Raw genomic sequence first — 18,068 nt, 5'->3', positions numbered from 1 at the left:
TGAAGAGATACCTCTTGCTCCTGAAGCTGCTTTTGTTGGTGGTGGTTGGTGGTTAATGGTGGGGGGAAACAGAGAGAAATGTGGGGGGTGAGTGGGGTTGTTCTGTTTTTATATAGTGGAGAAGATGAAGGGTAAATTTGTCATTTCACATCCACTTAACAGATTAAACTAACCGTCATCCACTCCAGGGACTATCCGAGTAACAAACTGTCAAACCACAAGAAGCACCGGTGTAATTTTCAAAAGTTAGAAAATATAGGTGTCATTTTGCAAAACCACAAGTACTATAGTGCATTTTAGTCAAAAAAAATAATAATAATAATAATAATAATAATATTTATTTTACATCATCAACCCCAAACAAGGAACACCCAAAGAAAGTCGTATTACAAATTTGGGGATTTTGTTTTGACCTTTCTTCCATTCTGCAAATTCTCCACCAAAACCATACGTAAACACTCCAACAAACTTCATCTATATGCACACACACAGCTTCAGTTTCCCCAATCTTGTCCTCTAATCCATCTTTATCTCTCAATTCTCATGCATACGGCACTTGGTTTCCTTCAAAATTGAACAATTAGGGCACAGATCGAGCAATCATTGGGGAAAAGATGTAATTGACCGAGAGATTTGACGAATTGCATCCGCCTAGGGTTTGAATTCTCTGATTGAATACTTCATTTAGGGTTTGGTGGTGGTTTCTGATTGTGTCGTACGGATGAAAGGTGCATTGGATCGAACTAAGGTTGTGCTTCGGCACTTGCCGCATAATATGTCTCAGTCGGTGCTTGTGGAGCAGATTGATGCTCGGTTTTCCGGTCGTTATAACTGGTTTTGTTTCCGTTCTGGCAAGAATAGGTTAGGGTTTTACATGTGTTTTCTTTGAGATTGTGTTTGTTGCTATTGTTTTGAAACTGTAACTGTCATTGAGTTATATGCTCTTAGGTTAATTGCCTGCCTTTACAAATGTTGGAAGTTTTAGGGTAGAATTGAAAGCAAGATAAGTGTCAGGTTGAGACATGATAGACAGATAAATGGAAGATGGAATATTAAGCATAGTATATTGTATGTATGCCTAACATTAAGAAAGGTGGCTTTTTAGTTTGTGAATAGAGTTTTCACCACTGTTTTGTCTCTTTTTTGTGTTTTTATTCCTGTTTATGGTTTGATATTGGTACGGCTTTTGGCTGGTAAATGATTGGTGGTGAAAGATGGGTTTGGGTTTTTAGTACTTGAATGTTAAGTTAGCTTGTGTCAACTTTACTGGGCTTGATTTTATGTAATCAAAGTCGTTTGGTTAATTGAGGTATCTGGTATACGGCATCCTTGATTTTGTGGTGGTTAATTGGTTATACCTTATCCTTATTGGCCATGTTAAACACTAGATCTATAGTTTGTGTAGCATAATATGACACAGAACATTATCAATATATTTAATTGGAGCATATGCGGTTAATTTTTCAAATCTTTGCGGGATAAAATTTTAGGCAAGACTCTTCTTTAATTTCATTTCCTTTCTTAGTTTTTAAGGGTCCCATCATTATCTTGTGGCTAACGACATCTCTCGATTTTGTTGGTGTTCGTTTTTGGTAAATGACATCACAATGGACAATAGAGGGAGTTTGAATCAACTCTTGGATCCTTTATTGACATCACGTTACATAGTAAGATGACATAGGAGATCATCAACACTGATGCCGCCCCGTTATAGCTGTGGAATCGTGTAACTGAAAACAACACCTCAGTGTTGTTGTACCTTGGTAGAAGTCATATACGCTGATGAGTGGTGGTAAATAGACCTTTAGGTGGCATTTGGGATTGAGAGTGCTTGTAGGTTTGAAAGAAAAATAGGGAGGAGAAAGATATGATTATTTAAAAGTTGTTTGTTTTATGGCCTTATGGGTTGGTATAGGAATTAAAAATTTAACTGATTATTATTCAAAATGAAGATCAGGAGGCAAACAGAGAGGAGGATGAGAGGTGGTCTAATAATTCATCTAAAGTGACCAAAATACCCATACTTTATGGTTTTGAAATCGAATTTTATAAATTTTCACAGCAAAGCAAACAAATACTATCACTTTCATTCTAAATTCCTAAACCAAACACACCCTTATATCACAAAGTGGTCTTAGAATATATGCAGAAAACAACATAAAATATCATGGACTCTATTTATGGGTGTATCTTGACCCAGATATTTAGTATATATATCTGATTTGTTTTGGAGCCCAAAGGACCACAACATCTATTAGAATAAATAAGCAACTCGAATCCTGTATCAGGGAAGAATCTTTTGTCACTTAAAATCTTGCTACCATTGTAACAGTTCTACCTGTTTCAGAATGTGGAACTCTTTCCAAATGTGACATTGTTTTCATCTCTTTTATGCATATTCTTCTAACAAATTCAATTGAACATGTTTTGCAGTCTGAAGTGTCAATCCTATTCCCGAGCCTACATCGACTTTAAACAACCAGAGGATGTTATCGAGTTTGCAGAGTTCTTTGACGGCCATGTGTTTGTTAATGAGAAGGGTAATACCAACCATCTACATTTAAGGGGTCAAATGTCATTACTGTCTTTTTCATGTTGATTGATTTTACTATGTTTACAATCTTATAAAATCGTCTTAGGTACCCAATTTAAAACTATTGTTGAGTATGCACCTTCACAGCGTGTTCCAAAGCAATGGTCTAAGAAAGACGGACGTGAAGGGACCATAGACAAAGGTATCTAAGATGGTTACTCTTGTATAACTGATTGTTATTCATCTTTAATAGTTAACTTTGATGAAAATATAGATCCTCAATATCTTGAATTCCTCGAATTACTTGCAAAGCCTGTCGAGAATCTTCCTAGTGCAGAGATACAATTGGAAAGAAAGGAAGCCGAGCGAGCTGGTTAGTCTTAAATGGAAACAGAATTTATTGTTAAAAATGAAAACAAGGTTAATAATGTACCTCGAATTGAGTTAATACAAATTTTGTTTTCTTTTCAAGGTACCGCAAAAGAAGCGCCTATAGTTACTCCTTTAATGGATTTTGTTCGCCAGAAAAGAGCCGCCAAGGGTGGATCTCGGGTACGATCATCATTCTTTCATGTTCAGTTTATTCTTTCAATCTATTAGGCTATAAGATCACAGCTTAAAGCTTAAGGTTGCTATCGGCTGTGAGATAGGATACGCTCAAGATCTTTCACATATCTTGTTTTTTTTTTTTGCTGCTTCACGAGTTCCATTTTTTTGTATAAAGTTTTTACCGTAACTGTCCTTATTACTGTAAAATATATCATGTCACATGTGCACATGCTTTCTTTGTTTTTGGTGACCTATACCAGAGGGCCTTGCTTAACGGGAAATTGGCAAGAAGGACTAGCGGTGCATCCTCTTCAAGTTCAACTTCTGCTGCACTGAAACGCGGTTCTGAGAGGAGGACTTCAACCACCATGGTATAAAACTTACAAATTGTGATACAACAGTTGTAAGTAGCTTGATTACAGAATAAATATATTTGCATGACAACTGATATTTGGCCCTCCAATGCTCATTGAATGTGTTCTGTAGATTCGTATGGTTTTCTTGTTTGTTTTATGTGCATGGCTGATGGTGAACATTATTTATTATCTAGTTGTTTTCCTCATTGGCAGTATGTCCCAAGGGATACTGGGAAAAGCAGAAGTGGTAAAGAAAAGTCAACCTATGTTCAGATCCAAAACCGTGATGGTCAACAGCTTTCTGAAAAGCCTGCTGCTTCATCTTCTGTATCTGGAAGCGTGGTGCTGGGGGGTATGTGCTTGTCACTGCGTTTATAACTTTATTTCATCGTTGTGTTAATCAACATTACTGGTTGCTCTGTTTACGTATATTTCCATGCGCAGGCTCTTCTGATACTGGGAAAAAGAAAATTTTGCTCTTGAAGGGAAAGGAGAAGGAAATACCCCATGTAAACATTAGATATTTTTTATTTCTTTTTTGAGTAAAATGCCATTTTCGTCTCTTGCGGTTTAGCCACTTTCGTTCAAAGGTTTGTTTTTCCACATCTGGATCCAAAAGGTTTGAAATCTTGCCATTTTCATCCGACTCGTTAACTCCATTTATTTTTCTCAGTTAAATGAAGGGTATTTCCGTCTTTCTAGATATTTTTTATTAAAATAAAAACACTATTAAGAAATAAAGATACACCTCTGTTGACTTTCTAGTTGTGACTTTTTTTATAAACACTAACAGATAGGTAAAAGGACGAAAATACCCCTGATTTAACGTTAAAAAATGGATGGAGTTAACGAATCAGATGAAAATGGCAAGATTTTAAACCTTTTGGATCAGATGTGGCAAAGTAAATCTTTGGACGAAAGTCGCAAAAGTGGTCAAACCTCAGGAACGAAAATGGCATTTTACTCTTCTTCTTTTTCCGTAATAGTTTGATTAGTTCTTATAATTTATTTTTTGTTTTTGTGATTTGGATTCCAGATGGGTACTGGGTTGTCTCCACAGCAGAACGTAGCATCTTCTGTTAAGCTTTTGCAAAATTCTGGTGGTCTAAAACCGAACCAGCAACGGGAGGGTGGTAGTGGAAGGATGATTAGAAGCATACTGGTGAACAAACAAAATCAATCTGAACAACAGAACCAGCCACCAAATATGGAGAGAAGACCACCACCTAGACCTTCACCGCATTCCAACGGTTTGCCAGATGATAATTATGACAAGCGTAGTACGAGGAATAAGGACAGACCTGATCGTGGTGTTTGGACTCCCCTTAAGCATTCTGATGAATCCCTTTCATCTTCTAACTCTCAATTTACACAAGTACCACTAGATTCTGCAGAAGGTATGGTAATTACACATCCAATGTCAGCATGTGACGTTTAATGCAGAATTAGTATTAAGAGTCTAATACGTGCCAGGTTGAGTTGGTCCGCAAACAGTTTTTTGTCCATTTATAATATTTTCATCGCTGAGTAATGTGTTAACTATATTTACGAAAACTATAGTCTTGCAATAATAAAATGCCGTTTTCGTCCCTGAGGTTTGGCCAGTTTTGCGACTTTCGTTCAAAGGTTTGTTTTTCCGCATCTGGATCCAAAAGGTTTGAAATCTTGCCATTTTCATCCGGTTCGTTAGCTGCATTTTTTTCTCCGTTAAGTCAGTGGTATTTCCGGCTTTTTTTGTTAATCTAAAGGGAAATTCGATCTAACGGATTCGGTCAGGGGTATTTTAAATTGAATTGCCCCTTAAGTTAACAAAAAGACGGAAATACCCCTGACTTAACGGAGAAAAATGGATGGAGTTAACGAGTTGGATGACAATGGCAAGATTCCAAACCTTTTGGATCTAGATGGGGAAAACAAACCTTTGGGCGAAAGTCGCAAAACTGACCAAATCTCAGGAATGCAAATGGCATTTTACACTCTAAATTTTGATTTTGAATAAGATGATTTATGAGGTTGTATAATAGTAAACGTTGGGTGACTTTTAATCTGTTGAGCTCCTCTTTTAGCTATATTTTCTTATTTGGCCCTTTTGAAAATCATAGCCCAAATCGACCCATCCATAAGTAGCGGGTCAAAATTGCCACCTTTTGATTTGACCATAAATTTGATAATGTTCTACAGGAACTCATGGAGAGGTGAAGAATGACCTGTCAATTGCAAGGAGTGGGGATTCTAAACCCATTGGAAGTGGACGTGGTGGTCATTTCTCAGTTGATAATGGTTGGTTCCGCTAGTGGAAATTTGATGAAACACACATACGTGCTTATAGATAATAAAACAAAAAGATTATGATAAGAAAGTGATTTTTGGATAAATATGTAGGCTCCTATAAACACGGTGGTCGGCGGGGACCATCTCACAATGTTAAGGATGCAGACGGTTTAACTGAGGGAAAACCTTTGAAGAGAGGAGTTTCTAGTGGCTATAGTTCTCATGAGGTGTGTTTTGGATTGAGACCAACTAGCTCTCTGTATTTTTTAATTTTTTTTGAGGATATAACTAATATTTCTAAGGTGTGAATGTAATGCAGAAACAGGTCTGGGTTCAGAAGTCAAGTTCTGGTTCTTAGTCTTGTCACTAAGGTAAAACTCCGCTCATTTTTTAGACATTTTCATATATACATCTAATACCTTAAATAATATCATATACTTTCCCAATAATATCAAAGATACCCATTCAAAACACCCAAAGTTATATTTTTACGCATTTTGGTAAATATAGTTCATAACATTCCTTTTATACCCTTATCTCTCTCACTACACTTCAAACCCTCATAATCTAAATACTTACACAAAGGAAGGGTATATATGTCATAAAGATGAAAGTGGGTATTTTTGATGTAAATATTTATGAAATTGCTCAATTTTTTAGGGGTATATAATATATATGATATTATCCTTTTTATATAATCGCTAGCGTTTGTAACATTGTGTTTGACAGCAATTCCTATACTGCAATCAACACAAATTGGTTTGCTTATGAGTTATGAATTTATTTAACATAATCTTTTTTTTCTTGTAGTTTTTATGTTCAAGAAATATGAAAGTGGGTATGTTTTATATAATAATTTTCCTTAGGGTAAATATGAAATTGGTCAGTTTTTATGGTTGACTTGGTAATGAATACTTGGTACCATAAAAAATGAAGCGTTTGACTTGGCATGCAGATTAGTTAAATTCTTTAACTAGTAATGAATAGTGAATACCGTGTGGCGTGTGCCAATATCTTGTAGCGCTTGCTAATAGGGAACTACATAAATTTGAATTGGATTCTTACCAAGGAAATGTTCTATTTTTTTGACAATTAAGTAATGGATTATGGAATACATATATAGTAAGAACTGTATATTATTTTGTTCTTTTGTAGAGGTGTTGATTTTTTACTGGTTAATTTGTGTTGTGTTTCTCTTAAATGGGTCAATGGAATAATCATCTAAAAGGGAATTGGGTCGAAAGTAATCTCAAGTCTTTTTAACGCATACCACATTTTAACTCGTTTTATTCCAAGGTTTAGAATATTACTGTAATCATAATTAACGCATTATATAGAAAATTTTAAGAACATATAGACAGCGAAGTTTGTTAGACTGGCCCGACCTGTTTCCACCCACACATAAAGATGACCCGTTTCAATCTAAACCCCATCCATCTTGCCACCACTACAATGACAATATGATTTTTAAGCCATCTTGTTTTGGTATATTATGGTTTCTTGTCTAAGTCGGATCATTACATTAATGTTGGTGATTTGCAGTTGAGTGAAGACATTGATTTTTTAGAAAAGTATTGGAGTTGTGGGAGCCCATGAAGTTTTCTTTTTGCTAGATTCATGATCCAAGCAGAAGCAAAAAAAAAGATCATGAAGTAAAGCAGGCTTTTTTGTGAAACCCTAGGGGTGGAGTGGACATTTTACCCTACTTACAAACGAAACAGGAACAGGAAGCGGAACAGGAACATAAGTGATGTGTTTTTTTCTTGAATGAAAAAGTAAGTTCCTGTTAATCGGGAGTCTTGCTTGTCCAGCAAAGCTGTGTGGTTATCCTATGAATCTTGTTCACATGGCTTGGCTGGTGGCCTTTGTTAAATAGCTGAATTTTATGGTTTTTAAGGGTGACTGTATATACTATACTATACTAACTAACCTTAAATGGTGTGTTGCCTCCTGATATATGCACATAGAATAGAGAGATATGACCATGTTTCTATGGCTTTATGTAACTGTGGCTTGTGGTTTGGATTTTGTTCCATCAAGGAAAGTATGATATTCGTGTTGACATTGTTCTTTCCTAGTTTCTTTTTGGTTTTGTTGTTGGGGTCAACCATGCAATGCTGGAGCTTGTTAGAATCATGATGAAAAACCCATCGGCTGTGTTACCATGTTTGTGTGGTTTGGAGTTGGGTATCAATTTTACTGGCATGTGCGGTTTGGATGGGTCTATCAGTGGTGCATAAGAGGCCCCGTGTGATATTCCAAAGCGCTAAAGTTTAGTTCAACCCATTTATGTGTGGTTGATAAGGTTACATTTGATGGTGTTCGCAGTATGGCTATATCAGTGGTGCGTAAGAGGCTCCGTGTATTTTGTTGCATGCAAATATGTTGGGTTTACAATTGAAACCAATAGGGATCTTCACAAGCCAAGCTCGAGCACAGACGATGCCAGTTTAGGCTCAAGCCTGAAAATATACTACTTAACCCGGTTCAGCTTGAAATATGCTATTGAGCTAAAAACTTCAGCTCGATTTGGCTCATTTATATCTTGGCAAGCCTTATAATATTTAGCTTATGAAATTCATAGAAGTTAGCACATGGACTCAAAGCACTCATGCAAATAGTAAAATTCCGTTTTAACATACTTATTTTTATCTATAAGTTTGCTCAAAACCGAGTTGTATATAGTAATGTGCATGTGATCGAAAAACAAGCGCACATGTCATCAAATTTTGGATATACCATTGCCGTGTGCTTACGTGACGATGTATAAGCTATAGTGAGTGCTAGTATAGTATCAGTAAGTAATGAATCATACATTCGTATCAATACCGGCCAAACAACATTAGTACTAGTATTGGTATCCGTTTTTGTAGTTTTTGATCGATGTGATACTTGTGTCAATATCATGTCGGACATATCTCTTTCGGTCGTTATTCCGAGTGCTGGTATCATATCGGTACTATAACAAACAAAAACAATACTGACCGAAAACCAGCTGCTAGACACGGCAAATCCCACTAGTTTTAATAAATAGTAAATTCCTTTTTGAGCATGAGTTTTTGTGGTTTTAACTACTTGAATTCAAAATTAAATTTTTACCTATACAAGTACCTGGTTATTTAGTCTGTAACTATTTGAGTCTAAATTTGTAACATCATCCAATAAGTCAATTAAATTTAAGGGTATTTCAGTCATTTTACTCCTAGGTACAACCCTTTAATGCACAAGGTACTTACAAAATACTTTTACCTATTTTATTAATATATATATATACACACACAAACCCCTTCCTCTCTATATATATTTTCTCTCTCTACTATCCTTCATCTTCACCACCACCACCCCACTTAGGGGTGAGCAAGAAAATCGAAATAACCGAACCGTAACCGAATAACTGAAATAACCGAACCGAAACAAAAACCGATGGTTAGGTTTTCGGATTTTTAATAACCGAAAATTTCGGTTCGGTTTTTGAATATCCATTTCCGATAACCGATAAAAACCGAACCGAACCGATAGGTTACAAGGCCCAATCCATATGTTTTATGTTTAAGTTGGTTCTATTAGCCTTAAGCCTTTAACCCATACTAGTTGTTAATATGTTAGCCTTTAATCAATACTAGTAGCCCAACCCAATACATAACATTAATAAAAAACTCATTGATCCTAAATCAATTTTGAAAGTTGAAACCCTCGAGGGTTGAACAGTACTTAATACGCATTGAAGTCTCCCGCTCAAACGACGACGCTTCATTCCTCACTCCCGCTCAGAGGACGACGCTCCTGCTTCTTCTCAGGCGAATAGGCTTCTGCTGCTCTCAGATCAATCAACGATGCTTCTCCGTGAGTAATTTGTTGTATTTTATTTTGTTATGTGGACTTGATGCTATGACTTGTCAAGAAGAAATGGTGCTCTAATAGTTGAATATATCACATATTGTTGTCTTGTTGATGCTTTCTTTGAGTGTGGTGCAACAATTTAGTGTTTACACGTATAAAAATTGGAGTTTAGATTTGGAACGGTTATCTCTTGAGGTTTTGTAGGACTTCTATGGCTGACCACTTTAACATGACATCCTTTTCTTCCTTAGCTTTCTTGCTGTTTCCTGCCAATGGAGTAAAACAACAAAAAAGTGACATGTTTCTTGAAAACCCTTGAGAGATAGAATCAGATACTAAAATGCACTGATAGTCCCTGTGGTTTGGTGAAATTTCACCTTTAGTCCTCAATTTTTCAAAATTACACTCTTAGTCTCTGTGGTTTGACAAGTTGTTACTCGGATAGTCTCCAAATCGGATGGAAGTTAGTTTTTCTGGTTAAGTGGGTGTGAAATGACAAGGACTATCCGAGTAACAACTTGTCAAACCACAGGGACTATCCGAGTAACCTTCATCCGCTTTGGGGACTATCCGAGTAACAACTTGTCAAACCACAGGGACTAAGAGTGTAATTTTCAAAAGTTGGGGACTAAAGGTGAAATTTCACCAAACCACAGGGACTATCCGTGCATTTTACTCTTTTTTTTTCATATGATCTATAATTTTCATATGCCACATATTAGTTATGGTTTACGATTTATTCTTGTATTTCACAATAATTTATGCTTAAGGTGAATATTATGAACTACTCAGGTCAATCACATATTTGTAATAGGATTTTTGTTTTTTATTTTACTGAGAAATGTTTGAATCTTATTTATCCTTCTTTTTAGGTTGAACGGGCTCATTTCAAAACATGTATTTTTTATGGGTCAAAAGGATTTGAGTCATGTTAGGCCAACGTTTGAACACCTTTTGTACATTCTATTTTTTATATACATTTTGTAATGTTTGGTGTATTGTTTATGAGTAGCAAAAACATATTATTATATAAGATTTTTTTTTAATAAAATGATTAAAAACATTTTAAGCATTCAAATACTTTTGACGTATTTGATCATTTCACTTTTTTGCTTTTGTTTAAAAATAAAACATGTTACTCAGTTGAATATTTCCGACAAAATTCGATACTAATTGATCGTTTCCACTATCAATATAAAAATGTAATTTCAGTCCTATGATGTATTTAAATATGTATATATATACAATCCGTGTAATACGCGGGTCTATAAACTAGTAACTATATATATATATATATATATATATAGAGAGAGAGAGAGAGAGAAAAAGTATATCGTACATTACGGCTTAACGTACTTCACGTACAACAACGTGCGTGATTTGTTCTATAACATGCGTGATTAATGTTTTCAATATGCGTGATTATTTTGTTTCAACATGCGTGATTTTGGATTTTTGAGTTATAACGTGCGTGATTTTAAAATGAATGTGCGTAATTACCTGTTGTACGTGATGTACGTTAAGCCGTAATGTACGTTAACCTTCCTCTCTCTCTCTCTCTCTCTATATATATATATATATATATATATATATATATATATATATATATAGGATAAGGATCCGTTAGGAACCACTCTTTATTGCGAGAACCGCGAGAACCAATGTGAACACATGGCATTATTGTAAATATATTGAACTACAACACAAAACACACGGTGGCATATATTGTAAATATATTGAACTGTAACATCACGTCCCCTGTTTTAGGGGTTCTCCAGTTCAATTCATTCATTCCCAAACCACAATCTGCATCATCAGCAGCGACACATTGAGGGATCATGGCTGTTCACGGCGGCGTACAGGCGTCGCACAAGAGTGTACAGTGGTTCTCACGGCAGTAAACAACGGTCGATCCCACAAATTTCACGGGTTCGTTCGTATCTCATCGGCCGTTCACGGATTTCACGGTGGAGCGGCAGTCGGCGTTCACGGGTTCCACGGCGGGGCATAAGTCGGCGGTGGTGATGGTCTGGTGGTGGTGACCATGACAACTGTGTGTCTAGGGTTCCGGCGAGGGTACCAGTGTCTCTCATAGTGTCTCTCATCGACCGATCTAGATACAGAATGGGACACTTGAATGTTATCTTGAACAACCGCAACATCATTGACTTGAATCGACCGATCTAGATACAGAATACACTTGAAGGTGATCTTGAAGTCAGAGACTTGAATCAGAGACTTGAATCGGTGTTCCAGCGAGAATTCGATCAGGTAATCTCTTTTCGTTTGCATCTCTCCATTTTTATGCAGATCGGTTCATCGTGTAGTTAGTGGGCGAGCATGAAGGAGATGGGAAATGACTGTAGGTTCACCACCGTCAATCCAACATCGCGGTCACAACTACATCACCGGACCATCCCGGATGGGTCACTGCGGATTGGACATTTGTAAGTGTTTACTATTGTGTAAATCGGTGTTAATTTTAATTTTTTTTTTCTATTCGTATGTTGCTTTTGAATTATTACATTTACTATATTTGAAGTGCTTATGTAAAAGTGAATAAAAATGACGTCAAGAGGAGATGAGATTCCTCTGATTGGCATAATTCAGTGTTTCTCATCTTTATAAGTTTTTTGTGACTGATATTCACATGTGCATTGCAGTTTATACGGTTTGAGACTAAAAGGTATTATACATCTATACTTGTAAATTATCTATACTTGTGAATTATACTACTGCATTAAAATGATACGCAATAAATTATACTGCATTGAATGATATGTAAATGTGTATTATGTTGACAAATACATTATGTCGTTATATATTAAATGATAATGCATATGTGCATTATGTGACAATTACATTATGCACGTGTGCATTATGTAGACATTATTATGTTGACAACTACATTGTGCACATTTGTGCACATGTGCATTATTTTGACAATTAAACTATATAGACATTTAACGACAATCTGTAACCATCACAAATTAATCATCACATATAAACTTTTAGCCAACCCAATGGTACATAACCATACATATGTTTAAACATCACTAATACCACCTATTTATCATTAATAAACATCAAACAACTAACTTGTTGTTTTCTTACGTATATTACTTATCATGCACATATGCATCCCATTACCACACCCTGTAATAATTACAAAATTTTAAACAACTTTTATTTGTTATTTACACAGGAACAGTACAGGAACAGTACGCCTATTGGCACCTAATGGCACCCCATATTGGATACCCGATGTTGACGATGATCCCGAAGAATCTGCATACATACAAGAATCTGAGCAAACTCTTAGACGTTCAACCAGACCAGAAGTCCGTAAATCAACCAACCCGACTTATTATTCTTGATTGAACTATTTACGACGATAAATGTTTTGCACTATATGTTTGTTTTCAAATGTTTATGATTATCATCGTTATATTTTGTTATCAATTACCTATTGTATGTGTTATACTTTGTTATCAATTACCTATTATATGTAATCGTTTCAAATTTTATTATTATCCATCTAACATATATGACCAAACTTACTATATTGACAGAAAAATGCACATGTGCATACATGTTTACTGTTTGACTCCATATGGTTACTGATATGAAAAAATGCACATGTGCATACACTTATTTAATTACGGTTACTCAATATTATATACACATATATTATCTCCACTTTGGGGTTTCGGTAGTTCACCAGCACCAGTTCATGGTCTTCTCACTCGGCCGAGAGGCATTCACGGCGGTTCACGGTGGCGGAGAGCCGTGCACGGTGGTTTTCATGGCATATAGATAGTCGTGTTCATGTACTTCATGGCGGTTGCAGTCGGCACGATGTTTACAATGGCATATGGCGTCTTCGTGTCGATCCTCGTATATCCGATGAACCTCCTCATATATTGTCTGAAATATCATCATCGTACAACATCTGATGCCGACTTTGGTGGTCCATCTGTTGTCAATCCCGTTGATAGTCACAGAATTATGTCTAAAACTGTTGAAAGTCGACATACCCTTCATAGGTTTGAAATTCAGACTCTTGACTCTATGTATACATCACTTTGACAACACCTACAAATACAGTTCATCAAGAGTTGCAATTCATTCGATTTGTGACTAAAGGTATTATGTTGACTGTAAACGATGTTATACTTCTGTACATGATATTGTATTAAATGATGTGCACATGTGCATTATATTGACTGTAAATGATGTTGTATTAAATTATATGCACATGTGCATCATGTTGATTGTAAATGATATTATATTAACTTATATGCAAATGTGCATTATGTTGAAAATTATACCATGTCGTTGATGTATGGATCTTGTTTATGTATGGATTCTGAACAGGTGCCTTATGGATGACTATCCAATTATGTACAGAATGGCATTAAACAAAGGGTCTTGGGTGGCGGACAACTACAAACAATATGGAAGAACAAGCCGACAACCGGGGAGGCATGGGTGGAGTTTATGCATCTTATGGCGTGCTGAGGAATTAACAATCATTTACGTCACAATATTACACACTTGTGTATTTCTAACATATACTATACCAACCACCATATAACATTTGAAAACGTTGTAAACTGAATATAATCATCCGGTAACACATCATATATCACCACTATGCATACTAATTCACCTTATGCACATGTGCATTTCCAACATATACTATACCATATTACATCAAATTATGGAATTAACAATCACATAGTTGTCATCGTCCAATAAACAAATATAAATTATCGTTAAAAGAAAATAACTAACATATAAACCATCATACAAAAAACAACCATAATTTTCAATATAACATCGTTCTATCCAACTTTCTTTCATTAATGTTTTCCACTGTCTTGTCGCCCTTATCATCCATCACATAAGATCCATCACATCGTGCATTCGTCTACTTGTCCTATTCCTTATATTTCTTTATCCTGTCGTAACTGCACGTGACATCAAAGAATATCGTTCAACAGAAAGTAACAATTGGATGCACATGTGCATATATTACCAACTGCATCATCGACTAATAACCAACCTTCTTTGGCTTTTCACTTAACACTTTTGTATTCACCTTCCTTATCATCTGGCAGTTTTGTTGCCCCTTTGTCATTCGATCTCAACAAAAGTGTCATTTTCTTCGCTTTTTCCATTTTTTTGCCTACAATAATAATTGAAACATAATATAATCAAACATGCAATTTCAATTAGTATGTGCATTAAACAACCTTTTTCATCACTATCACTGTAACGATATGAATTCGTGCATCTATATGCACATGTACATGTACATCACATATTCTTATAATGATGCTTAAAATCAATCCATATGTAAAGTTTAATGTTATATGCTCAAATTCAGTATGCACATTTGCATCAATTTAACAACATCAACAAAATCTAATTACATAGAATCATATACACGTATATTAAACAAAGCTGCTCATGTTTGCTATGCACATGTGAATCACATGAAACAATAACACCATCATATCCTAATTACACAAAATCACAATAACACCATCATATCCTAATTACACAAAACCACGTATCTTACACAAAACTTCACAAGTTCACTATGCACGTGTGCATTACCTAAAACAACAACACCAGCATTTTCTAATTACCCAAAATCATATACACGTATCCTAAACAAATCTGCTCAAACTCACTATGCACATGAATGATATTATTAACTTTATTTGGTTCACATATACATATTAGGTCGGCTATGGCACTGTATAAGATATGTGCGATAACATAACAAGCACAGTTAACAGATCAACGAGTTGAATCACATTCATATAAATCATTGATGGAAATCAAAATTACTGATAAAAAAACAGATACCTAAAGAACTATATATATATATATATATATATATATACTGGTAATAATCAGATCCTTACCGAGTGTTACTGATAAAAAAACAGATACTTAAAGCGTTGCACTTTGCCCTATTTGTTATCCAAAGAAACCCAAGCGTGTTAACTTCCTCCTTTAGACGTGTCAGATTCGTTTGCTTCCTATTAAAAACATCATTCATGTTTCTCCATATAAACAATAGCATAATCTGAATGATTAAGATCATAACCTGTTTCTATTTTTTAGATCCGCAGTAGCGCTGATGTAGATACACAAAATCCTTCAGATCTAGCACGAATATTGATCCCAACTTGCACCATTCAGCGACAAAATCCCATAGACTTTGAGCCAATCTGCATGAAACAAAAAGTTGGCTCGCTGTTTCGTCCCCGTCATGGCAGATCTTGTAATCAAGGGCTGGAATTTGGACATTTCTTCTACTAAGATTCGTTGTTGTTGGTAGTCTATCCAAAACAAGCCTCCAAACCAATAAATTTATTTTTAGCGGCACCCATCTGTTCCAAAAGAACCCGAAACCATCATTTGGAAACGACTTTTCCTCGATTATCTTCCTGTTGTTACGAACTGTAAATAACCCTGAGGATTCCGGAGACCACATCCTTCTGTCTGGACCCACCTCAAAAGAGACCGCATTCGCTGCATAGGTTAAGTCCGACAACTCAGCTAGTTCAGACGGGTTAAGTTGCAGCCTAGACCATTGGAGATGCAGCGTTAGTTGTCCGTTTTCTACCCCCATCCACTCTTGTAGACACGCTGATTTGCGGCATTCCAGCGCATATAAAAGTGTGTACCTGCTGCACAACGACTGGTCACCCAACCATACTTCCTTCCAGAATGTTACTTAACTTTCTGAGCCCGCTTAAAAACGACATTAGATCCATCCCCAAACCTGCAAAATCGTTGGAAATATTGGCAATTTGTTTCCACGTACCAGGCGCGGACAATTTAACTGGAATGACCTTATTAACCTACTCTAGCAAATTATGCACATGTGCATAAATATACGCATTTTCATCAATATGACTGACCCTTTTAAACTAATATGGCAAAATATGCATATGTGCATAACTATGCACATGTGCATTAACATGACTGACCTTATCAACAGTTTTGCTTCATTAAAAAAAACCCTAACCCGTAACAAATCCAATTTCGTATTACCACCAATCATATTTAACATTAATCAGTAACAAAATTACATACAAAAAAGCACATAACACCACATTACAGATTGTGCTATCACACAACAATCGCCCCTAATCCCTCAAAAATTATATACATCACACCATTTTCACTAATGCATATAAGAAACGAAGATTAAGCCTCATATTCACATATAAAAGATCTGAATCGGTGATTAAGCTTCATGCTAACATATAAATATGCAAAACAAAGTGTATAAACTTACAAATTCACGGAACGGTGTAATGACGCTGGATATTCCGACAATAACTAGGTTATGGCAGTTCATTGGACGTTTGTTCTTCAAATTCTCCCTAATTATGCCACAATCTTCAATGATTCTGTTCTTTTTTGCCCTAATTTCGCATATATAACGAATATATGCTCGATGACTCTTTTATTTGTGCCCTAATTTCGAATATACTACGAATAAAGGATGAATGGTAAGATCGAGATGACGAATTTTGGAGAATCTGGAGTGACGGATGTGAACTGAGATGACGAATTTTGAAGTCCATGAGTATCAGACGTGGGTGTTTAGGAGGAGGCTCTTAATGTCAGGTGTTTAGGAGGAGACACTTAATTTCAATTTTGTTATATATTTACAGTATTGCCCCCTGTTCACATTGGTTCTCGCGGTTCTCGCAATAAAGGTGGTTCTCGCATGAACCTTACCCTATATATATATATATATATATATATATATATATATATATATATATATAGGGTAGGGATCCTAAGAGAAGTCCACCCTATATGAGAAACTTGAGAAGCATTCTGGACCACACATTTTTCTAAGCCTTTCGTAATATACACATATGTATAGTTTAAAATTGACTATATACATATATGTATATTGAGTTATACACATATGTATATAGTCAATTTTAAACTATACATATGTGTATATTACGAAAGGCTTAGAAAAATGTGTGGTCCAGAATGCTTCTCAAGTTTCTCAACTAGCATATCACTTCTCACATGATCCTTTTCCTATATATATATATATATATGGGAGAGTTATCTTGAAAACGCTAAATATCGCGAGAACGAATGAAAAACCAATCAAAACCATTTTTAATACAAACCTCAATTTAATTAAAATACAACATAAAAAAAATTACAACATCAAATAATTCATTTCTCCTCTTAAAATCTGTCTTAGTAAAATTTTTACACATGTGTAAATTTGTTAAATACAACAAATTTACACATGTGTATATGGGAAAGTTATACATGTGTAAAATTTCAATATTTACGAACACATGTAAATTTAAATGAGTAAATTTAATTTTTAACATTGTATTCGAATAATAATGTTAAGTGTAATTTGTTTTTGAATTTGAATTGTTTTTGACAAAGTTCTTGCAGTTTTTTTCATTCGTTCTCACGGTTCTCACAATATTTAGCGTTCTGATTTA

General features: G+C 35.4%; 1 protein-coding gene and 1 long non-coding RNA gene across 2 annotated transcripts; both read left to right on the top strand.

Annotated features, from left to right (window-relative positions):
- The first annotated feature begins 349 nt into the window (after positions 1 to 349).
- On the top strand, positions 350 to 7,771 carry LOC110865811 (regulator of nonsense transcripts UPF3). The gene is made up of 13 exons (XM_022115133.2): positions 350 to 861; positions 2,434 to 2,540; positions 2,640 to 2,735; positions 2,808 to 2,906; positions 3,006 to 3,085; positions 3,343 to 3,453; positions 3,652 to 3,790; positions 3,883 to 3,947; positions 4,475 to 4,835; positions 5,620 to 5,718; positions 5,821 to 5,936; positions 6,029 to 6,080; positions 7,252 to 7,771. The coding sequence occupies exons 1-12, from the start codon at positions 722 to 724 to the stop codon at positions 6,065 to 6,067; spliced, it is 1,452 nt and encodes a 483-aa protein (XP_021970825.1). The 5' UTR covers positions 350 to 721; the 3' UTR covers positions 6,068 to 6,080; positions 7,252 to 7,771.
- Positions 7,772 to 9,298: 1,527 nt separating this feature from the next.
- On the top strand, positions 9,299 to 13,079 carry LOC110865812. Its single transcript, XR_002550986.2, has 3 exons — positions 9,299 to 9,552; positions 11,317 to 11,996; positions 12,755 to 13,079. It is a non-coding gene; the product is annotated as an uncharacterized LOC110865812 (long non-coding RNA).
- The last annotated feature ends 4,989 nt before the right edge of the window (positions 13,080 to 18,068 follow it).

The sequence above is a fragment of the Helianthus annuus genome, chromosome 11 (genome assembly GCF_002127325.2).
Source record: "Helianthus annuus cultivar XRQ/B chromosome 11, HanXRQr2.0-SUNRISE, whole genome shotgun sequence".
NCBI classification, from domain to species: domain Eukaryota; kingdom Viridiplantae; phylum Streptophyta; class Magnoliopsida; order Asterales; family Asteraceae; genus Helianthus; species Helianthus annuus.
The sequence above is the reverse complement of the archived record's forward strand: the minus strand, read 5'-3'. Positions and strand labels throughout refer to the sequence as shown.

Excerpts from the sequence above, each read along its gene's own strand:
- LOC110865811 (XM_022115133.2), top strand. The coding sequence starts at position 722 with ATGAAAGGTGCATTGGATCGAACTAAGGTTGTGCTTCGGCACTTGCCG. Across the intron at positions 3,948-4,474 it reads AGGAGAAGGAAATACCCCAT|ATGGGTACTGGGTTGTCTCC; the intron begins GTAAACATTAGA and ends TTTGGATTCCAG. Across the intron at positions 5,719-5,820 it reads TCATTTCTCAGTTGATAATG|GCTCCTATAAACACGGTGGT; the intron begins GTTGGTTCCGCT and ends ATAAATATGTAG.